At 47.6% G+C, this 24,797-nt stretch overlaps 1 protein-coding gene across 2 annotated transcripts in view; it reads left to right on the top strand.

Annotated features, from left to right (window-relative positions):
- The window catches only part of LOC106566258 (sarcolemmal membrane-associated protein), a 121,382-nt gene that overhangs the window by 5,476 nt on the left and 91,109 nt on the right, over nt 1–24,797 (top strand). For both annotated transcript variants that reach the window (XM_045691996.1, XM_045691995.1), the window contains exons 2-3: nt 6,927–7,074; nt 17,696–17,768. In XM_045691996.1, coding sequence (XP_045547952.1) covers nt 6,927–7,074; nt 17,696–17,768 — 221 coding nt within the window. The remainder of the gene's footprint in view (nt 1–6,926; nt 7,075–17,695; nt 17,769–24,797) is intronic.

Here is a 24,797-nt window from a genome sequence, read left to right as displayed (position 1 = left end):
CCAGTACTGAGTCAGTACTGAGTCAATGTGCAGGGGTATGAGGTAATAACATGGCTATATACAGGGTACCAGTACTGAGTCAGTACTGAGTCGATGTACAGGGGTACGACGTAATAACATGGCTATATACAGGGGACCAGTACTGAGTCAGTACTGAGTCAATGTGCAGGGGTACGACGTAATAACATGGCTATATACAGGGGACCAGTACTGAGTCAGTACTGAGTCGATGTACAGGGGTACGACGTAATAACATGGCTATATACAGGGTACCAGTACTGAGTCAGTACTGAGTCAATGTGCAGGGGTACGACGTAATAACATGGCTATATACAGGGTACCAGTACTGAGTCAGTACTGAGTCAATGTGCAGGGGTACGACGTAATAACATGGCTATATACAGGGTACCAGTACTGAGTCAGTACTGAGTCAATGTGCAGGGGTACGACGTAATAACATGGCTATATACAGGGGACCAGTACTGAGTCAGTACTGAGTCAATGTGCAGGGGTACGACGTAATAACATGGCTATATACAGGGTACCAGTACTGAGTCAGTACTGAGTCAATGTGCAGGGGTACGACGTAATAACATGGCTATATACAGGGTACCAGTACTGAGTCAGTACTGAGTCAATGTGCAGGGGTACGACGTAATAACATGGCTATATACAGGGGACCAGTGCTGAGTCAGTACTGAGTCAATGTGCAGTGGTATGAGGTAATAACATGGCTATATACAGGGTACCAGTACTGAGTCAGTACTGAGTCAATGTGCAGTGGTATGAGGTAATAACATGGCTATATACAGGGTACCAGTGCTGAGTCAGTACTGAGTCAATGTGCAGGGGTACGACGTAATAACATGGCTATATACAGGGGACCAGTACTGAGTCAGTACTGAGTCAATGTGCAGGGGTACGACGTAATAACATGGCTATATACAGGGTACCAGTACTGAGTCAGTACTGAGTCAATGTGCAGTGGTATGAGGTAATAACATGGCTATATACAGGGGACCAGTACTGAGTCAGTACTGAGTCAATGTGCAGGGGTACGACGTAATAACATGGCTATATACAGGGGACCAGTACTGAGTCAGTACTGAGTCAATGTGCAGTGGTACGACGTAATAACATGGCTATATACAGGGTACCAGTACTGAGTCAGTACTGAGTCGATGTGCAGGGGTACGACGTAATAACATGGCTATATACAGGGTACCAGTACTGAGTCAGTACTGAGTCGATGTGCAGGGGTATGAGGTAATAACATGGCTATATACAGGGTACCAGTACTGAGTCAGTACTGAGTCAATGTGCAGGGGTACGACGTAATAACATGGCTATATACAGGGGACCAGTACTGAGTCAGTACTGAGTCAATGTGCAGTGGTATGAGGTAATAACATGGCTATATACAGGGGACCAGTGCTGAGTCAGTACTGAGTCAATGTGCAGGGGTACGACGTAATAACATGGCTATATACAGGGTACCAGTACTGAGTCAGTACTGAGTCGATGTGCAGGGGTACGACGTAATAACATGGCTATATACAGGGGACCAGTACTGAGTCAGTACTGAGTCAATGTGCAGTGGTATGAGGTAATAACATGGCTATATACAGGGTACCAGTGCTGAGTCAGTACTGAGTCAATGTGCAGGGGTACGACGTAATAACATGGCTATATACAGGGGACCAGTACTGAGTCAGTACTGAGTCAATGTGCAGGGGTACGACGTAATAACATGGCTATATACAGGGTACCAGTACTGAGTCAGTACTGAGTCAATGTGCAGGGGTACGACGTAATAACATGGCTATATACAGGGGACCAGTGCTGAGTCAGTACTGAGTCAACGTGCAGTGGTATGAGGTAATAACATGGCTATATACAGGGGACCAGTACTGAGTCAGTACTGAGTCAATGTGCAGGGGTACGACGTAATAACATGGCTATATACAGGGGACCAGTACTGAGTCAGTACTGAGTCAATGTGCAGGGGTACGACGTAATAACATGGCTATATACAGGGTACCAGTACTGAGTCAGTACTGAGTCAATGTGCAGGGGTACGACGTAATAACATGGCTATATACAGGGGACCAGTGCTGAGTCAGTACTGAGTCAATGTGCAGGGGTACGAGGTAATAACATGGCTATATACAGGGTACCAGTACTGAGTCAGTACTGAGTCAATGTGCAGTGGTATGAGGTAATAACATGGCTATATACAGGGTACCAGTACTGAGTCAGTACTGAGTCAATGTGCAGGGGTACGACGTAATAACATGGCTATATACAGGGGACCAGTACTGAGTCAGTACTGAGTCAATGTGCAGGGGTACGACGTAATAACATGGCTATATACAGGGGACCAGTACTGAGTCAGTACTGAGTCAATGTGCAGGGGTACGACGTAATAACATGGCTATATACAGGGTACCAGTACTGAGTCAGTACTGAGTCAATGTGCAGGGGTACGACGTAATAACATGGCTATATACAGGGGACCAGTACTGAGTCAGTACTGAGTCAATGTGCAGGGGTACGACGTAATAACATGGCTATATACAGGGGACCAGTACTGAGTCAGTACTGAGTCAATGTGCAGGGGTACGACGTAATAACATGGCTATATACAGGGTACCAGTACTGAGTCAGTACTGAGTCAATGTGCAGTGGTATGAGGTAATAACATGGCTATATACAGGGGACCAGTACTGAGTCAGTACTGAGTCAATGTGCAGGGGTACGACGTAATAACATGGCTATATACAGGGTACCAGTGCTGAGTCAATGTGCAGGGGTACGACGTAATAACATGGCTATATACAGGGGACCAGTACTGAGTCTGTGTAGGGGTATGAGGTAATAACATCGCTATATACAGGGTAACAGTACTGAGTGTGTGTAGGGGTATGAGGTAATAACATGGTTATATACAGGGTACCAGTACTGAGTGTGTGTAGGGGTATGAAGTAATAACATGGCTATATACACAGGGTAACAGTACTGAGTGTGTGTGTAGGGGTATGAGGTAGATGCTGTATGTACAATTGAAGTGGGAGGTTTACATACACCTTAGCCAAATACATTTAAACTCAGTTTTTCACAATTCCTGACATTTAATCCTAGTAAAAATTCCCTGTCGTAGGTCAGTTAGGATCACCACTTTATTTTAAGAATGTGAAATGTCAGAATAATAGTAGAGAGAATGATTTATTTCAGCTTTTATTTCTTTCATCACATTCCCAGTGGGTCAGAAGTTTACATACACTCAATTAGTATTTGGTAGCATTGTCTTTAAATTGTTTAACTTGGGTCAAACGTTTCAGGTAGCCTTCCACAAGCTTCCCACAATAAGTTGGGTGAATTTTGGCCCATTCCTCCTGACAGAGCTGGTGTAACTGAGTCAGGTTTGTAGGCCTCCTTGCTCGCACAGTGGCTAGATGTGCCAAGCTTATAGAGACATACCCCAAGAGACTTGCAGCTGTAATTGCTGCAAAAGGTGGCTCTACAAAGTATTGACTTTGGGGGGGTGAATAGTTAAGCACACTCAAGTTTTCTGTTTTTTTGTCTTATTTCCTGTTTCACAATAAAATATATTTTCCATCTTCAAAGTGGTAGGCATGTTGTGTAAATCAAATGATACAAAACCCCCCCAAAAAAATCCTTTTTAATTCCAGGTTGTAATGCAGCAAAATAGTAAAAATGTGAAGGGGGGGGGGGGGGGGTGAATACTTTTGCAAGCCACTGTACAGGACTGTTTTGCTTGTGTAGACTGGAATATGTTCCGGGATTCATCCGATGGCGTTGAGGAGTTTACCACATCATCAGACACCAGCTTCCTGTTTGCCAAACTCTGCCCTCCTAAATAATAAATAATGTTGGGCGTCCAGGGGAGGTTTTAGTGTGCTTCCCAAATGGCACTCTATTCCCCATAGGGCTCTGGTCAAAAGTAGTGCACTATGTAGGGAATAGGATGCCATAGGGCTCTGATCAAAAGTAGTGCACTATATAGGGAGTAGGGTTCCATAGGGCTCTGATCAAAAGTAGTGCATTTCTTGTGACCACACCCCAAATCTAATGAGATGACCTTAACTGTAAATGTAGTTTTTTTTGTCATCAACCATTGACCTTCAATTAATTGCATTTAAATCAACTATCAAAATGAAAAGGAACCAATAAATACATTTACTCAAAATTGTCACATATTTTGGTGAATCCGTCTTTTGAATACAACTGCAAATTGCCACAGTTGCAAGGACATCTCAGGAAGTTAATGAGCCTGGATAAAAAGACTGTTAATGGAAGACACAAAACAAACGCCCCCCCTCCCCCCAGCTGCCTCAAGGCGACACCCCACCCAACATGCATTACATACCTCCCCCAAGGCCTTTCTCATGTACCCACATGCACATCAATCCAGTTCTGTAGTAGAATCGGCACGTTTCCTTGATGAAAAGGTCGTCGTTTTTGTCTGGCAGTAATGCTAGTAGGTTACTTTCACAGGGCTGAGAAACCCTTCAGATCAGTGAGTCCTGGACTGGGTACAGTATAGCACAGTTGGCACAGACCAGCCTACCTGAGAAGCCCTGGGCTTCAGTTGCACTAGGTCATGTGTGAGGAGTTCAATGTGATTCAAACTTTGACAGACAGATAATGTGTGCTTTTTCTCTGGATGTTTACCAAACCAGTTACTGTCCTCCACCCACTCCATATCAGTAGGCCTACAGTTCATCATGAACTAGTAAGTTTGCCTAACTGATTTCAGTGCTGCTGTAACCGGTCCTCTCCCTCAAATCCCTGGAGGACTAAATGGCTGTTTTATAAGCTAGGTGTCGATGTGCCATGTGCTTCCTGTTGCTATTAACCAGGCCTCTCTGAACATCTTAGTTTGAACAGCGTTATAGGTGCAGCAGACAGCGTCTGGAGGTGAATATAGACAGATTACACACCCCTTACTTGAAATGCAAGTCTTGCTCTTCCTACTAATACACTACATCCCCCTTGCTGCTTGAAGGACAAACCAGATCGTGCTGATAAAGCAGCGGGTGTCCTGTCTTCCCCGACCGCAGAACATCAGCCGTAAGGTCCTGTCTTCCCCGACCGCAGAACATCAGCCGTAAGGTCCTGTCTTCCCTGACCGCAGAACATCAGCCGTAAGGTCCTGTCTTCCCTGACCGCAGAACATCAGCCGTAACCTCCTGTCTTCCCCGACCGCAGAACATCAGCCGTAACCTCCCGTCTTCTCTGACCACAGAACATCAGCCGTAACCTCCCGTCTTCTCTGACCACAGAACATCAGCCGTAACATCAGCCGTAGCGTCCTGTCTTCCCCGACCACAGAACATCAGCCGTAGCGTCCTGTCTTCCCCGACCACAGAACATCAGCCGTAGCGTCCTGTCTTCCCCGACCGCAGAACATCAGCCGTAACTCTATACTGAACAAAAATATAAACACAACATGTAAAGTGTTGGTCCCATGTTTCATGAGCAAAGATAAAAGTTCTCTCTGAAATGTTCCATACGCACAAAAAGCTTTTCTCATTTTGTGCACATTCGTTTACATCCCAAAGCATTTCTCCTTTGCCAAGATATGCCACACCTGTCAGCATGGTCATTACACATGTGCACCTTGTGCTGCGGGGAAAAAAAGGCCACTCTAAAATGTGTAGTTTTGTCAACACAATGCGATTGGCTTGCTGACTGCAGGAATATCCACCAGAGCTGTTGCCGGAGAATTGCATTTAAATTTCTCTACCACAAGCCGCCTCCAACGTCGTTTTAGAGAATTTGGCAGTATGTCCAACCGGCCTCACAACCGCAGACCATGTGTAACCACGCCATCCCAGGACCTCCACATCCGGCTTCTTCACCTGCGGGATCGCATGCGCTCCAGCAGGTATATCTCACTGGTCACCCCCAAAGCCAACACCTCGTTTGGCCGCCTCTCCTTCCAGTTCTCTGCTGCCAATGACTGGAACGAATGGCAAAAATCACTGAAGTTGGAGACTTATATCTCCCTCACTAACTTTAAGCATCAGTTGTCAGAGCCGCTTACCAATCGCTGCAGCTGTACACAGCCCATCTGTAAACAGCCCACCCAACCAACTACCTACCTCATCCCCATATTTGATTTTTTCTTTCTGCTTTTTTGCACACCAGTATTTCTACCTGCACATCCTCATCGGTACATCTATCACTCCAGTGTCAATTGCTAAATTGTAATTACTTCGCCACTATGGCCTATTTATTGCCTTACCTCTTTACTTAATTTCCACACACACTGTATACAGATTTACTATTGTGTTATTGACTGTACGTTTGTTTGTTCCATGTGTAACTCTGTTTTTGTTGCACTGCTTTGCTTTATCTTGGCCAGGTCGCAGTTGTAAATGAGAACTTGTTCTCAACTGGCCTACCTGATTAAATAAAAAATTAAAGTCTGAGGGGGGTGGGTGCTGAGGAGTATTTCTGTCTGTAATAAATCCCCTTTGTTGGGATAAACTAATTCTGATTGGCTGGTCCTGGCTCCCCTGTGGGTGGGAATGTGCCCCTGCCCCGTCATGTGAAATCTATAGATTAAGGCCTAATGAATTTATTTCTTCATATGAACTGTATCTCAGTAAATTCTTTGAAGTTTTTGCATGTTGCGTTTTATATTTTGGTTCAGTATATTTCCAAATGTGTGTTCTCATGGCTCTCTTGTCCCTCTGCAGCAGACCTATGGTGAGCAATGTGTTTGGAACATCGCAATGCACATAGAATTGTGAAAATTGCAATGCATATTCTATCGGCACCAAAGTATCGTGATAATATCGTATCATAAGGTCCCTGGCAATTCCCAGCCCTAAACTATAGTATTGTAACTTGTTCTATAGTATTGTAACTGTGTATTCCTCTTCTCTGTATTTCAGTTCTACCTGCAGGACACTAAGAGTAGTAACGGGACGTTCATCAACAGCCAGCGTCTGAGCCGGGGGTCCGAGGAGAGTCCTCCCTGTGAGGTCCTCTCTGGTGACTTCATCCAGTTCGGTGTGGACGTCACAGAGAACACCCGTAAAGGTACACACACACACACACACAACGATGATGTCTGGTGTACAGTCGAAGTTGGAAGTTAACATGCACTTAGGTTGGAGTCATTAAAACTCGTTTTTCAACTCTCCACAAATTTCTTTTTAACAAACTATAGTTTTGGCAAGTCGGTTAGGACATTTACTTGACATCATGGGAAAATCGAAAGAAATCAGCCATGACCTCAAGAAAGAAAATTGTAGACTTCCACAAGTCTGGTTCATCCTTGGGAGCAATTTCCAAACGCCTGAAGGTACCACGTTCATCTGTACAAACAATAGTACGCAAGTATAAACACCATGGGACCACGCAGCCGTCATACCGCTCAGGAAGGAGAGGCATTCTGTCTCCTAGAGATTAACGTACTTTGGTGCGAAAAGTGCAAATCAATCCCAGAACAACAGCAAAGGACCTTGTGAAGATGCTGGAGGAAACAGGTACAAAAGTATCTATATCCACAGTAAAACAAGTCCTATATCGACATAACCTGAAAGGCCGCTCAGCCAGGAAGAAGCCACTGCTCCAAAACCGCCATAAAAAAGCCAGACTACGGTTTGCAACTGCACATGGGGCCAAAGTTGGTACTTTTTGGAGAAATGTCCTCTGGTCTGATGAAACAAAAATAGAGCTGTTTGGCCATAATGGTAATTGTTATGTTTGGAGTAAAAAGGGGGAGGCTTGCAAGCTGAAGAACACCATCCCAACCGTGAAGCATGGGGGTGGCAGCATCATGTTGTGGGGGTGCTTTGCTGCAGGAGGGACTGGTGCACTTCACAAAATAGATTGCATCATGAGGATGGACAATTATGTGGAAGTTGAAGCTTGGTCACAAATGGGTCTTCCGAATGGACGATGACCCCAAGCATATTTGGGGGCGGCAGGTAGCCTTGTGGTTAGAGCGTTGGACTAGTAACCGAAAGGTTGCAAGATCTAATCCCCGAGCTGACAAGGTACAAATCTGTCGTTCTGCCCCTGAACAAGGCAGTTAACCCACTGTTCCTAGGCCGTCATTGAAAATAAGAATTTGTTCTTAACTGACTTGCCTAGTTAAATAAATACTTCCAAAGTTGTGGCAAAATGGCATCAGGACAACAAAGTCAAGGTATTGGAGTGGCCATCACAAAGCCCTGACCTCAATCCTATAGAACATTTCTGGGCAGAACTGAAAAAGCGTGTGTGAGAAAGGAGGCCTACAAAGCTGACTCAGTTACACCAGCTCTGTCAGGAGGAATGGGCCAAAATTCACCCAACTTATTGTGGGAAGCTTGTGGAAGGCTACCCAAAACATTTGACCCAAGTTAAACCTTTTAAAGGCAATGCTACTAAATACTAATTGAGTGTATGTAAACTTCTGACCCACTGGGAATGTGATGAAAGAAATAAAAGCTGAAATAAATCATTCTCTCTACTATTATTCTGACATTTCACATTCTTAAAATAAAGTGGTGATCCTAACTGACAGGGAATTTTTACTAGGATTAAATGTCAGGAATTGTGAAAAACTGAGTTTAAATGTATTTGGCTAAGGTGTATGTAAACTTCCGACTTGTACAGTGGGGACAAAAGTATTTGATCCCCTGCTGATTTTGTACGTTTGCCCACTTAGAAAGAAATGATCAGTCTATAATTTTAATAGTAGGTTTATTTGAACAGTGAGAGACAGAATAACAACAAAAAATCCAGAGAAACGCATGTCAAAAATGTTATAAAATGATTTGCATTTTAATGAGGGAAATAAGTATTTGACCCCTCTGCAAAACATGACTTATTACTTGGTGGCAAAACCCTTTTTGGCAATCACAGAGGTCAGATGTTTCTTGTAGTTGGCCACCAGGTTTGCACACATCTCAGGAGGGATTTTGTCCCACTGCTCTTTGCAGATCTTCTCCAAGTCATTAAGGTTTCGAGGCTGACGTTTGGCAACTCAAACTTTCAGCTCCCTCCACAGATTTTCTATGGGATTAAGGTCTAGAGACTGGCTAGGCCACTCCAGACCTTAATGTGCTTCTTCTTGAGCCACTCCTTTGTTGCCTTGGCCGTGTGTTTTGGGTCATTGTCATGCTGGAATACCCATCCACGACCCATTTTCAATGCCCTGGCTGAGGGAAGGAGGTTCTCACCCAAGATTTGACGGTACATGGCCCCGTCCATCGTCCCTTTGATGCGGTGAAGTTGTCCTGTCCCCTAAGCAGAAAAACACCCCCAAAGCATAATGTTTCCACCTCCATGTTTGACGGTGGAGATGGTGTTCTTGGGGTCATAGGCAGCATTCCTCCTCCTCCAAACACGGCGAGTTGAGTTGGTGCAAAAGAGCTCCATTTTGGTCTCATCTGACCACAACACTTTCACCAGTTGTCCTCTGAATCATTCAGATGTTCATTGGCAAACTTCAGACGGGCATGTATATGTGCTTTCTTGAGCAGGGGGACCTTGGGGCGCTGCAGGATTTCAGTCCTTCACGGCGTAGTGTGTTACCAATTGTTTTCTTGGTGACAATGGTCCCAGCTGCCTTGAGATCATTGACAAGATCCTCCCGTGTAGTTCTGGGCTGATTCCTCACCGTTCTCATGATCATTGCAACTCAACGAGGTGAGATCTTGCATGGAGCCCAAGGCCAAGGGATATTGACAGTTCTTTTGTGTTTCTTCCATTTGCGAATAATCGCACCAAATGTTGTCACCTTCTCACCAAGCTGCTTGGTGATGGTCTTGTAGCCCATTCCAGCCTTGTGTAGGTCTACAATCTTGTCCCTGACATCCTTGGAGAGCTCTTTGGTCTTGGCCATGGTGGAGAGTTTGGAATCTGATTGATTGATTGCTTCTATGGACAGGTGTCTTTTTTTACAGGTAACAAGCTGTGGTTAGGAGCACTCCCTTTAAGAGTGTGCTCCTAATCTCAGCTCGTTACCTGTATAAAAGACACCTCGGAGCCAGAAATCTTTCTGATTGAGAGGGGGTCAAATACTTATTTCCCTCATTTAAAATGCAAATCAATTTATAACAATTTTGACATGTGTTTCTCTGGAGATTTTTGTTGTTATTCTGCCTCTCACTGTTCAAATAAACCTACCATTAAAATTATAGACTGATCCTTTGTCAGTGGGCAAACGTACAAAATCAGCAGGGGATCAAATGATTTCCCCCCCCCCACTGTATGTGTGTAGTATGTGGGTACTCATCAGAGTTGGATAGAGCCCCCTAATTATGGCTTCTCTTGTGACAGCATGGGCAGGGCCTTATTCCTAACCAAACTGAAAAGGTGCATACTGCCACCTACTGTGCTGGAGTTTGTGTGTAGTCTAAAAGCCTTCAACAGTGAAAGTACGTCCATCTCGATGGTTCACATAGGGTGCCTACAAAACAAGGCCTGCATCCCAATGATCTGTTCTCCCTCCCAAAGTGTGCACTCGTTCACTTCCATTCACTGATTCGAAAGGAAATGACTGGTATAAGAAAAGGTGAAAACTCTCCAGTCTATTCCTCCACCAATCCAATTCTTTTAGATTTATGGGAAGTAGTGAACGAGTGGAGTGTTCAATTCAAGAGAAAGGAGCCATTATTGGGTGGGTTTTGAGGTTAGTTTGCACTGCAGAAGAATGCCAACAGAGATGTAGTAGAACTTGCTATCAGCTTTTTTTTTGTCCCACACAGGATTCAATCCGTTTGCTCTTTGTTGGCTTTGGGTTGTTTTTAAAGGTAATTTCCAATTGAGCTATGAGGCGTTTTTACTGTTTAAAGGGGTACTTCAGGTTTAGCATGCTAGCAGATAACCGTAGACTTCCCGTCATTGCGTTGACGCTAGTTAGCATCGGCTCTTGAAACTACCTCTAACTTCCTTCACACTGAACACGGAGACATACAAGTGGTATCAACTGTCCATCTGATTCTGGGGAACGTGATGCTTCCAGGCTCTGCACATTAAACCGAAATGTCTGGAGGTGAGCCCACTACAATGTTTAGATGTCTGGACGGGAAGCCCACTAGAATGTTTAGATGTCTGGACGGGAAGCCCACTAGAATGTATAGATGTCTGGACCGGGAGCCCGCTGGAATGTATAGATGTCTGGACCGGGAGCCCGCTGGAATGTATAGATGTCTGGACCGGGAGCCCACTGGAATGTATAGATGTCTGGACCGGGAGCCCACTGGAATGTATAGATGTCTGGACCGGGAGCCCACTGGAATGTATAGATGTCTGGACCGGGAGCCCACTGGAATGTTTAGATGTCTGGACCGGGAGCCCACTGGAATGTATAGATGTCTGGACCGGGAGCCCACTGGAATGTATAGATGTCTGGACCGGGAGCCCACTGGAATGTATAGATGTCTGGACCGGGAGCCCACTGGAATGTATAGATGTCTGGAATGGGAGCCCGCTGGAATGTATAGATGTCTGGACCGGGAGCCCGCTGGAATGTATAGATGTCTGGACCGGGAGCCCGCTGGAATGTATAGATGTCTGGACCGGGAGCGCTCCTCCCATTTGCCGTTCAAGTGCATGGGCAACAGTAGGCAGGCTATCAGTGATTTACCCACCACTTTGCAATGTGAGTTGGAGGCAGAATGCATTTTGAAAACATACTGTACAGTCATGGCCAATAGTTGAGAATGACACACATATTAATTTCCACAAAGTTTGCTGCTTCAGTGTCTTTAGATATTTTTGTCAGATGTTACTATGGATACTGAAGTATAATTACAAGCATTTCATAAGTGTCAAAGGCTTTTATTGACAATTATATGAAGTTGATGCAAAGAGTCAGTATTTTCAGTGTTGACCCTTCTTTTTCAAGACCTCTGCAATCCACCCTAGCATGCTGTCAATTAACTTCTGGGCCACATACTGACTGACTGGCAGCCCATTCTTGCATAATCAATGCTTGGAGTTTGTCAGAGTTTGTGGGTTTTTGTTTGTCCACCCTCCTCTTGAGGATTGACCACAAGTTCTCAATGGGATTAAGGTCTGGGGAGTTTCCTGGCCATGGACCCAAAATATCGATGTTTTGTTCCCCGAGCCACTTATCACTTTTGCCTCATGACAAGGTGCTCCATCATGCTGGAAAAGGCATTGCTCGTCACCAAACTGTTCCTGGATGGTTGGGAGAAGTTGCTCTCGGAGGATGTATTGGTACCATTCTTTATTCATGGCTGTGTTCTTAGGCAAAATTGTGAGTGAGCCCACTCCCTTGGCTGAGAAGCAACCCCACACATGAATGGTCTCAGGATGCTTTACTGTTGGCATGACACAGGACTGATGGTAGCGCTCACCTTGTCTTCTCCGGACAAGCTTTTTTCCGGATGCCCCAAACAATCGGAAAGGGGATTCATCAGAGAAAATGACTACCCCAGTCCTCAGCAGTCCAATCCCTGTACCTTTTGCAGAATATCAGTCTGTCCCTGATGTTTTTCCTGGAGAGAAGTGGCTTCTTTGCTGCCCTTCTTGACACCAGGCCATCCTCCAAAAGTCTTCGCCTCACTGTGCGTGCAGATGCACTCACACCTGCCTGCTGCCATTCCTGAGCAAGCGCTGTACTGGTGGTGCCCCGAACCCACAGCTGAATCAACTTTAGGAGACGGTCCTGGTGCTTGCTGGACTTTCTTGGGCGCCCTGAAGCCTTCTTCACAACAATTGAACTGCTCTCCTTGAAGTTCTTGATGATCCGATAAATGGTTGATTTAAGTGCAATCTTACTGGCAGCAATATCCTTGCCTGTGAAGCCCTTTTTGTGCAAAGCAATGATGACGGTACGTGTTTCTTTGCAGGTAACCATAATTGACAGAGGAAGAACAATGATTCCAAGCACCACACTCCTTTTGAAGCTTCCAGTCTGTTATTTGAACACAATCAGCATGACGAGTGATGTCCAGACTTGTCCTCGTCAACACTCTCACCTGTATTAACGAGAGAATCACTGACATGATGTCAGCTGGTCCTTTTGTGGCAGGGCTGAAATGCAGTGGAAATATTTTTGGGGATTCAGTTCATTTGCATGGCAAAGAGGGACTTTGCAATTAATTGCAATTCATCTGATCACTCTTCATAACATTCTGGAGTATATGCAAATTGCCAGCATACAAACTGAGGCAGCAGACTTGGAAAATTAATATTTGTGTCATTCTTAACTTTTGGCCACTACTGTACATATACAGTACCAGTCAAAAGTTTGGACACCTTATTCCATGGTTTGTCTTTATTTTTTTATTTATTTTTTACTATTTTCTACTTTGTAGAATAACAGTGAAGACATCACAACTATGAAATAACACATGGAATCGTGCAGTTACAAACAAAAGTGTTATATTTGAGATTCTTCTATGTAGCCACCATTTGCCTTGATGACAGGTTTGCACACTCTTGGGATTCTCTCAACCAGCTTCAAGAGGTAGTCACCTGGAATGCATTTCAATTAGCAGCTGTGCCTTGTTAAAATTCATTTGTGGAATTTCTTTCCTCAATGCGTTTGAGCCGGTCAGTTGTGTTGTGACAATGTTGTTAGGGGTGGTATACAGAAGATGGCCCTAACACCAAGTCCATATTATGGCAAGAACAGCTCAAATAAGCAAAGAGAAATGAGAGCAAGTTTCATCATAGTGCTTGGTTTTTGCAGCTGCACTTAAAGAAACGTCCAGTTCTTTACATTTTTCAGATTGACTGACCTTCATGTCTTTATAGTAATGATCATAGTGAACATTTCACAAAAACCATCAAGCGCTATGATGAAACTGGCTCTCATGAGGACCTCCACAGGAAAGGAAGACCCAGAGTTACCTCTGCTGCAGAGGATGAGTTGATTAGTTACCAGCCTCAGAAATTGCAGCCCAAATAAATGCTTCAGAGTTCAAGTAACAGACATCTCAACATCAACTGTTCAGGGGAGACTGTGTGAATCAGGCCTTCATGGTCAAATTGCTGCAAAGAAACCACTACTAAAGGACACCAATAAGAAGAAGAGACTCGGTTAGGCCAAGAAATACGAGCGATGGACATTAGACCGGTGGAAATCTGTCCTTTGGTCTGGAGTCCACATTTGAGATTTTTGGTTCCAACCACCGTGTCTTTGTGAGAGTAGGTGAACGGATGATCTCCACATGTGTGGTTCCCACCGTGAAGCATGGAGGAGGAGGTGTGATGGTGTGGGGGTGCTTTGCTGGTGACACTGTGATTTATTTAGAATTCAAGGCACACTTAACCAGCAAGGCTACCACAGCATTCTGCAGTGATACGCCATCCCATCTGGTTTGGGCTTAGTGGGAATATCATTTCGTTTTTCAACTGGACAATGACCCAAACACACCTCCAGGCTGTGTAAGGGATATTTGACTCAGAAGGAGAGTGATGTAGTGCTGCATCAGATGACCTGGCCTCCACAATCACCCGACCTCAACCCAATTGAGATGGTTTTGGATGAGTTGGACCGCAGAGTGAAGGAGAAGCAGCCAACAAGTACTCAGCATAAGTGAGAACTCCTTCAAGACTGCTGGAAAAGCATTCCAGGTGAAGCTGGTTGAGAGAATGCCAAGAGTGTGCAAAGCTGTCATCAAGGCAAAGGATGGCTACTTTGAAGAATCTCAAATATATTTTGATTTGTTTAACACTTTTTTTTTGGTGTGTGTTATGCTGCTGGCCATTTTAAAATGCATAGTTAGGCCATGATGTAAGGATCTTGGCAGGGAGTCCAGGGTGTGTGTGTGTGTACACGCGTGCTCTCTGAGGAGAGAAGTGTTTTGGAGAGTTGACAGACGGCAGTAGTGTTTGATTGCACCTCTAGAAGTGTTGAAACCAGAACACATGAAATGGCTGCTTGCTTCATAATGCAAAAATAGCTTCTTAGTAACTCAAATACACTATATTAGGTTTTGGTGCGACCCAGATTTCCATACCGTTTCTGGACTATTCCGGGGTATACGATATTACCGAACGTGCACACAAGGGATGCTATTTTGGCAACAGGGATCCTGATCCAGGAGGAATGTTTTATCCAAGAAGCTTGACATTTAATATTTAGCCATTTAGCTAGCAAGTTAGCAAACCAAATGCACAGCTGGAGCTCTGAGTTGGATATAATTGGACACTTCTTAGATTTCTTATACTTACACATCATAGTTATAAGCAGTTCTGTATCATGCACACTGCCTCAAATGTATTTATGATTTTAAACGGTATTGTCCATTTTGAAATACTCTGGTGTATGGTTTAACCAGTATATTGCCCAAGCCTACACCATTTCATCACAGGGTCTTGGTAACTGACGGGTGATCTGCATCAGTGTGGTTGTTTCTCCACTATGAATAAATTAGTTGGAAGTTTACATACACTTTAGCCAAATACATTTAAACTCCGTTTTTAACAATTCCTGACATTTAATCCTAGTAAAAATTCCCTGTTTTAGGTCAGTTAGGATCACCACTTTATTTTAAGAATGTTAAATGTCAGAATAATAGTAGAGAGAATGATTTATTTCAGCTTTTATTTTATTTCATCACATTCCCAGTGGGTCAGAAGTTTACATACAGTCAATTAGTATTTGGTAGCATTGCCTTTAAATTGTTTAACTTGGGTCAAACGTTTTGGGTAGCCTTCCACAAGCTTCCCACAATAAGTTGGGTGAATTTTGGCCCATTCCTCCTGACAGAGCTGGTGTAACTGAGTCAGGTTTGTAGGCCTCCTTGCTCGCACACTCGCTTTCAGTTCTGCCCACATATCTTCTATGGGATTGAGGTCAGGGCTTTGTGATGGCCACTCCAATACCTTGACTTTGTTGTCCTGACGCCGTTTTGCCACAACTTTGGAAGTATGCTTGGGGTCATTGTCCATTTGGAAGACCCATTTGCGACCAAGCTTTAACTTCCTGACTGATGTCTTGAGATTTTACATTTACATTTTAGTCATTTAGCAGACGCTCTTATCCAGAGCGACTTACAGTAGTGAATGCATACATTTCATACGTTTCATACATTTTTTTTCTCCGTACTCTGTCAATATATCCACATAATTTTCCTCCCTCATGATGCCATCTATTTTGTGAAGTGCACCAGTCCCTCCTGCAGCAAAGCACCCCCACAACATGATGCTGCCACCCCCGTGCTTCACGGTTGGGATGGTGTTCTTCGGCTTGCAAGCCTCCCCCTTTTTCCTCCAAACATAACGATGGTCATTATGGCCAAACAGTTCTATTTTTGTTTCATCAGACCAGAGGACATTTCTCCAAAAAGTACAATCTTTGTCCCCATGTGCAGTTGAAAACCGTAGTCTGGCTTTTTTATGGTGGTTTTGGAGCAGTGGCTTCTTCCTTGCTGAGCGGCCTTTCAGGTTATGTCAATATAGGACTCGTTTTACTGTGGATATAGATACGTTTGTACCTGTTTCCTCCAGCATATTTACAAGGTCCTTTGTGCTGTTCTGGGATTGATTTGCACTTTTCGCACCAAAGTACGTTCATCTCTAGGAGACAGAACGTGTCTCCTTCCTGAGCGGTATGACGGCTGTGTGGTCCCATGGTGTTTATACTTGTGTACTATTGTTTGTACAGATGAACATGGTACCTTCAGGCCTTGAAATACATCCACAGGTACACCTCCAATTGACTCAAATGATGCCAATTAGCCTATCAGAAGCTTCTAAAGCCATGAAATCATTTTCTGGAATTTTCCATGCTGTTTAAAGGCACAGTCAACTTAGTGTATGTAAACTTCTGACCCACTGGAATTGTGATACAGTGAATTATAAGTGAAATAATCTGTCTGTAAACAATTGTTGTAAAAATTACTTGTCATGCACAAAGTAGACGTCCTAACCGACTTGACAAAACTATAGTTTGTTAACAAGAGAATTGTGGACTGGTTGAAAAACGAGTTTTAATGACTCCGACCTAACTGTATGTAAACTTCTGACTTCAACTGTATATGACACTAATAGATCCGCCTCCTCTTGCAGCCCTTTTTGTAGTACTGCCCGTAGGTACCCCCCTGTCAAGAACGCAACTCTTTTAGCTACACGGCTAATACTCCAGAACTGGAAGATGGCAGTTCCTCCATCTTGTAAATATTCGGTGGGAGTTTTGTGCTCTCTGAAATTAGACTTGTGGGAACCCCAAACTGTTTTATGAGGCTTGGGCTCCGTTCCGGGTCTCACTTTAAACAGTCCATCCTCTGATGGAATTCATATTAAAACCAAAATCGGTTTGTATTTGACCCCCCCCCCCGGTGACTTAAGGGCTGGATGAGCATTTCTTTGTGTTCTTTGGGGGGGGGGGCATTAAGGTTAATGACTATTGTTTCTTATTGAATGTGACTTGCGGATGCCTTGTTCATCTTGCCTTGTCAGAGACTGTGACATTGTTTTGCCCTGTTTTAAAAAAAATGTGTTTACAGTTACATAAAAAAAAATGTTTTACATTTTCTTTGTACATCTGCAAACGTTTCTAATAACCTGTTTTTACTTTGTTATTATGGAGTATTGTGTAGATTGATGAGAAAATAACTATCCATTTTAGAATAAGGTAACAAAATGTGGAAAAAGTCAAGGGGTCTGAATACTTTCCGAATGCGCTGTAGGAATGGGTCGTGACATGAGGGTGTATAATGAAGCGTGTTCTGTGGCTGTGTTGCAGTCACCCATGGCTGCATAGTGTCTACAATCAAGCTGTTTCTGCCGGACGGCTCGGAGGCACGACGACGATCAGAGTAAGTACTTTAGTAATACTAGTCAGGCAAACAACTAGGAAAACTGACTGTATAATTCCCGGTGTCTGCCCAGGTGTAAAATACATTTTACACCGTCAAATATGATTCTCCATCAACTGAATAATTCAATGGGGGTCTTTCTCTAACATGTAATTAACATTTATATCCAGAAAGTCATATTTTATATTTCGTAACCCTAATACATCTGATATCTCTGACAGACCACATGCTGAGATCTCTCTTTGTTTCTCAAAAAGCCAAATGAACATGAACCGAATTCACACGGAACAAAACAGATTAAATAAAATAAAAAATGTACCCTGCAGAATTAAATGGGGGGGAAAAACCTTCTAAATTAACATGACACAAACTGGATTACATGGAGAAACATCTAAATTAACATGACACAAACTGGATTACATGGAGAAACATCTAAATTAACATGACACAAACTGGATTACATGTATATATAAAAACAATTTTTTTTTTAATTGCCAATTGTGATGACTGGCTCGATTATGTAGTAAAATTTGAAGTGGTGCTTTTTACATTGGATAAAAGTAGAGACTCAGAGCTAGAAAATGGTATCGTACGCTGCAGTTGAGGAAACAATGGGGAAAGTCATTCTGCCTTGATAGTTGATGAACTTGTTACCTCACTTTTGAGAAAAATGGCCCTGGAATGTTTTGGTACACCTACTGGAGAGCTCTTCTTTGTCTCCACCCATTCAGCATCGTTCACACCCTCTTCAGCTTTAGCCCCACCCATCTCTTTAAGGATTCACATGTGAGGCTAAACGACCAAAGATTTCAAGACTAAAGGCTGGTTTATATTATGGGTGTGTTCATTCTGGAGTGCCAGTGTGTGCTCAGAGTGCGCTCTGGGTGTTTGTAAAGTCTGAGGGCACACTGGACGCTCTGGCCGAGGAGTAGGGTTGATCCGAGCGTTCTGACCTGACTGCACCCCCAAGCTAACTGGTTAACGTTTGCTAGCTACTTCCAGACAAATGAGGGAACAGCTCAATCTGACCATTTTACTTGCCCAAGCAAAGCTTGTTAACTGTTTTTACATTATCCGGAGGGTTGGTGACTGCAACTGTGCTGCTGGCAACAATTTGAATTACACTGGATGAGGTCTCCTCTCCTCTGTAGTGCAGTAGACTGGATGAGGTCTCCTCTCCTCTGTAGTGCAGTAGACTGGATGAGGTCTCCTCTCCTCTGTAGTGCAGTAGACTGGATGAGGTCTCCTCTCCTCTGTAGTGCAGTAGACTGGATGAGGTCTCCTCTCCTCTGTAGTGCAGTAGACTGGATGAGGTCTCCTCTCCTCTGTAGTGCAGTAGACTGGATGAGGTCTCCTCTCCTCTGTAGTGCAGTAGACTGGATGAGGTCTCCTCTCCTCTGTAGTGCAGTAGACTGGATGAGGTCTCCTCTCCTCTGTAGTGCAGTAGACTGGATGAGGTCTCCTCTTAGAGCCCATGTGTAGTACAGTAGACTGGATGAGGTCTCCTCTTAGAGCCCATGTGTAGTACAGTAGACTGGATGAGGTCTCCTCTTAGAGCCCATGTGTAGTACAGTAGACTGGATGAGGTCTCCTCTTAGAGCCCATGTGTAGTACAGTAGACTGGATGAGGTCTCCTCTTAGAGCCCATGTGTAGTACAGTAGACTGTTTAAGGATGTGTTTGTTTGCTTGTGTTTTACAAGGTGTGTGTGGTTATGGGACACATGACTTGCCCACATAATGTTTCCCTTGGCAGACCAGACCTCTCGCCCCCTCCTTTTTCTCACTCACTCACCCTCCCTCTCTCCCTCTCTCCCTCTCTCCCTCTCTCTCTCTCTTTGCCTTGGCTCCATCACAGGAGAGGTCTGATTTGCCAACTGTAACCACATGGAAAGCGTGTGGAAACAGGCCAGCCACCCAGACCATGCTTCAGCAGCGGGTTGTAGTCACTCAGCCAGCAGAGAGAAATAATACCCATTCAGGACTGGAATCTATAAAGACCTTTATGACATGAGCCTCAGGAAAACCGTGTGTTGTCCTGGCTGGCTGCAGTATGAGGCCTGGCTGGCTGGCTGGCTGGCTGCAGTATGAGGCCTGGCTGGCTGCAGTATGAGGCCTGGCTGGCTGCAGTATGAGGCCTGGCTGGCTGCAGTATGAGGCCTGGCTGGCTGCAGTATGAGGCCTGGCTGGCTGCAGTATGAGGCCTGGCTGGCTGCAGTATGAGGCCTGGCTGGCTGGCTGGCTGGCTGCAGTATGAGGCCTGGCTGGCTGCAGTATGAGGCCTGGCTGCCTGGCTGCAGTATGAGGCCTGGCTGGCTGGCTGCAGTATGAGGCCTGGCTGGCTGCAGTATGAGGCCTGGCTGGCTGGCTGCAGTATGAGGCCTGGCTGGCTGGCTGGCTGCAGTATGAGGCCTGGCTGGCTGCAGTATGAGGCCTGGCTGGCTGCAGTATGAGGCCTGGCTGGCTGCAGTATGAGGCCTGGCTGGCTGGCTGGCTGGCTGGCTGGCTGCAGTATGAGGCCTGGCTGGCTGCAGTATGAGGCCTGGCTGGCTGCAGTATGAGGCCTGGCTGGCTGCAGTATGAGGCCTGGCTGGCTGGCTGGCTGGCTGGCTGCAGTATGAGGCCTGGCTGGCTGGCTGGCTGGCTGGCTGCAGTATGAGGCCTGGCTGGCTGCAGTATGAGGCCTGGCTGCCTGGCTGGCTGCAGTATGAGGCCTGGCTGGCTGGCTGGCTGCAGTATGAGGCCTGGCTGGCTGCAGTATGAGGCCTGGCTGGCTGCAGTATGAGGCCTGGCTGGCTGCAGTATGAGGCCTGGCTGGCTGGCTGGCTGGCTGCAGTATGAGGCCTGGCTGGCTGCAGTATGAGGCCTGGCTGGCTGGCTGGCTGGCTGCAGTATGAGGCCTGGCTGGCTGGCTGCAGTATGAGGCCTGGCTGGCTGGCTGGCTGGCTGGCTGCAGTATGAGGCCTGGCTGGCTGCAGTATGAGGCCTGGCTGGCTGCAGTATGAGGCTTGGCTGGCTGCAGTATGAGGCCTGGCTGGCTGCAGTATGAGGCCTGGCTGGCTGGCTGGCTGCAGTATGAGGCCTGGCTGGCTGGCTGGCTGGCTGGCTGCAGTATGAGGCCTGGCTGGCTGGCTGGCTGGCTGGCTGCAGCAAGAGGCCTATCCCTCTCCCTCCCTCTGCTGGCTCAGACTTCGACAACACTATTTAAAACCCTCAGGGAGTGTAGGGCCCTATGAAATCTGTTGCGCAGAATGCGGACGGAATCTCGGAATAAACAGACAATGAAATGGAATTAATCAAATTTAGTAGGAAATCAACAAGGTATTGAACTAATTAGAAAATTCATTAATTTGCCCAAGATTACCAAGTTATGGTGGTAGTTTAAAAAAAATATATCTCTTTCTACTTTACCCATCCATCTATTATTGGTGGACAGTTACAGTATATTAGTATTGTCTATGTGGTCAGTTAAGTGAAATGGCCACCACAAATATTTGACTACTTACCAGATTTCCTATGGAATCTCAGGAAACTTACCTCTGGTTCATCACATCAACGAGAAGAAGTGTCTTTAAAAACCATGTTCTGCCAACTAGAAGCCGTCCCGGAGGAATCCAGGCTGGCCGAGGGTGCATCTATCAGGCCTACCAAAACTATCAGTCATGTAGAAGAGTCTTAACTGCAATAAAGAAAGCAGAATATACAAAAGCGTCCCACTCTCTGCCAAATATCCTAATCTGCAATTACAGATTCCTGCTTAAAAAAAAAATTCATCGATCATCCAGGGCAGAAATTGGTGATGTAATGAAAACATTTCAGATTCCCTAAACATAGAGGGTGTTCAGGTGTGACAGAATATGGAAGGAAGAGGGCTGGTCATGTATGTAGATGAGTCTCCGGGTCAGGAGACGGCACGACGTCGAGGAGTCTCCGGGTCAGGAGACGGGATGACGGCGAGGAGTCTCCGGGTCAGGAGACGATAGGACGTCGAGGAGTCTCCGGGTCAGGAGACGGCACGACGTCGAGGAGTCTCAGGGTCAGGAGACGTCGAGGAGTCTCCGGGTCAGGAGACGGGATGACGGCGAGGAGTCTCCGGGTTAAGAGACGGCGAGGAGTCTCCGGGTTAAGAGACGGCACGACGTCGAGGAGTCTCCGGGTCAGGAGACGGGATGACGGCGAGGAGTCTCCGGGTCAGGAGACGGGATGACGGCGAGGAGTCTCCGGGTCAGGAGACGGGACGACGTCGAGGAGTCTCCGGGTCAGGAGACGGCACGACGTCGAGGAGTCTCCGGGTCAGGAGACGGGATGACGTCGAGGAGTCTCCGGGTTAAGAGACGGCGAGGAGTCTCCGGGTTAAGAGACGGCACGACGTCGAGGAGTCTCCGGGTCAGGAGACGGCACGACGGCGAGGAGTCTCCGGGTCAGGAGACGGGATGACGTCGAGGAGTCTCCGGGTCAGGAGACGGCACGACGTCGAGGAGTCTCCGGGTCAGGAGACGGGATGACGGCGAGGAGTCTCCGGGTTAAGAGACGGCACGACGTCGAGGAGTCTCCGGGTCAGGAGACGTCGAGGAGTCTCCGGGTCAGGAGACGGGATGACGTCGAGGAGTCTCCGGGTCAGGAGACGGGATGACGTCGAGGAGTCTCCGGGTCAGGAGACGGGATGACGTCGAGGAGTCTCCGGGTCAGGAGACGGCGAGGAGTCTCCGGGTCAGGAGACGGGATGACGGCGAGGAGTCTCCGGGTCAGGAGACGTCGAGGAGTCTCCGGGTCAGGAGACGGGATGACGTCGAGGAGTCTCCGGGTTAAAAGACGGCGAGGAGTCTCCGGGTTAAGAGACGGCACGACGTCGAGGAGTCTCCGGGTCAGGAGACGGGATGACTAAGAGGAGTCTCCGGGTTAAGAGACGGCGAGGAGTCTCCGGGTTAAGAGACGGCACGACGTCGAGGAGTCTCCGGGTCAGGAGACGGGATGACGGCGAGGAGTCTCCGGGTTAAGAGACGGCACGACGTCGAGGAGTCTCCGGGTCAGGAGACGTCGAGGAGTCTCCGGGTCAGGAGACGGGATGACGTCGAGGAGTCTCCGGGTCAGGAGACGGGATGACGTCGAGGAGTCCTCCGGGTCAGGAGACGGCGAGGAGTCTCCGGGTCAGGAGACGGCGAGGAGTCTCCGGGTCAGGAGACGGGATGACGTCGAGGAGTCTCCGGGTCAGGAGACGGGATGACGTCGAGGAGTCCTCCGGGTCAGGAGACGGCGAGGAGTCTCCGGGTCAGGAGACGGGATGACGTCGAGGAGTCCTCCGGGTCAGGAGACGGCGAGGAGTCTCCGGGTCAGGAGACGGCACGACGTCGAGGAGTCTCCGGGTCAGGAGACGGCACGACGTCGAGGAGTCTCCGGGTTAGGAGACGGCACGACGTCGAGGAGTCTCCGGGTCAGGAGACGGCACGACGTCGAGGAGTCTCCGGGTCAGGAGACGGCACGACGTCGAGGAGTCTCCGGGTTAAGAGACGGCACGACGTCGAGGAGTCTCCGGGTCAGGAGACGGGATGACGGCGAGGAGTCTCCGGGTTAAGAGACGGCACGACGTCGAGGAGTCTCCGGGTCAGGAGACGTCGAGGAGTCTCCGGGTCAGGAGACGGGATGACGTCGAGGAGTCTCCGGGTTAAGAGACGGCGAGGAGTCTCCGGGTTAAGAGACGGCACGACGTCGAGGAGTCTCCGGGTCAGGAGACGTCGAGGAGTCTCCGGGTCAGGAGACGGGATGACGTCGAGGAGTCTCCGGGTTAAGAGACGGCGAGGAGTCTCCGGGTTAAGAGACGGCACGACGTCGAGGAGGCTCCGGGTCAGGAGACGGGATGACGGCGAGGAGTCTCCGGGTTAAGAGACGGCACGACGTCGAGGAGTCTCCGGGTCAGGAGACGTCGAGGAGTCTCCGGGTCAGGAGACGTCGAGGAGTCTCCGGGTCAGGAGACGGGATGACGTCGAGGAGTCTCCGGGTCAGGAGACGGGATGACGTCGAGGAGTCTCCGGGTCAGGAGACGGGATGACGTCGAGGAGTCTCCGGGTCAGGAGACGGGATGACGTCGAGGAGTCCTCCGGGTCAGGAGACGGCGAGGAGTCTCCGGGTTAAGAGACGGCACGACGTCGAGGAGTCTCCGGGTCAGGAGACGTCGAGGAGTCTCCGGGTCAGGAGACGTCGAGGAGTCTCCGGGTTAAGAGACGGCGAGGAGTCTCCGGGTTAAGAGACGGCACGACGTCGAGGAGTCTCCGGGTCAGGAGACGGGATGACGGCGAGGAGTCTCCGGGTTAAGAGACGGCACGACGTCGAGGAGTCTCCGGGTCAGGAGACGTCGAGGAGTCTCCGGGTCAGGAGACGGGATGACGTCGAGGAGTCTCCGGGTCAGGAGACGATAGGACGTCGAGGAGTCTCCGGGTCAGGAGACGGGATGACGTCGAGGAGTCCTCCGGGTCAGGAGACGGCGAGGAGTCCTCCGGGTCAGGAGACGGCGAGGAGTCTCCGGGTCAGGAGACGGCGAGGAGTCTCCGGGTCAGGAGACGGCGAGGAGTCTCCGGGTCAGGAGACGGCGAGGAGTCTCCGGGTCAGGAGACGGCGAGGAGTCTCCGGGTCAGGAGACGGCGAGGAGTCTCCGGGTCAGGAGACGGCGAGGAGTCTCCGGGTCAGGAGACGGCGAGGAGTCTCCGGGTCAGGAGACGGGATGACGTCGAGGAGTCCTCCGGGTCAGGAGACGGCGAGGAGTCTCCGGGTTAAGAGACGGCACGACGTCGAGGAGTCTCCGGGTCAGGAGACGGCACGACGTCGAGGAGTCTCCGGGTCAGGAGACGTCGAGGAGTCTCCGGGTTAAGAGACGGCGAGGAGTCTCCGGGTTAAGAGACGGCACGACGTCGAGGAGTCTCCGGGTCAGGAGACGGGATGACGGCGAGGAGTCTCCGGGTTAAGAGACGGCACGACGTCGAGGAGTCTCCGGGTCAGGAGACGTCGAGGAGTCTCCGGGTCAGGAGACGGGATGACGT

The sequence above is a fragment of the Salmo salar genome, chromosome ssa12 (assembly GCF_905237065.1).
Source record: "Salmo salar chromosome ssa12, Ssal_v3.1, whole genome shotgun sequence".
NCBI lineage: Eukaryota > Metazoa > Chordata > Actinopteri > Salmoniformes > Salmonidae > Salmo > Salmo salar.
Note: the sequence above shows the minus strand (reverse complement) of the source record. Positions and strands in the feature narration are given on the sequence as shown.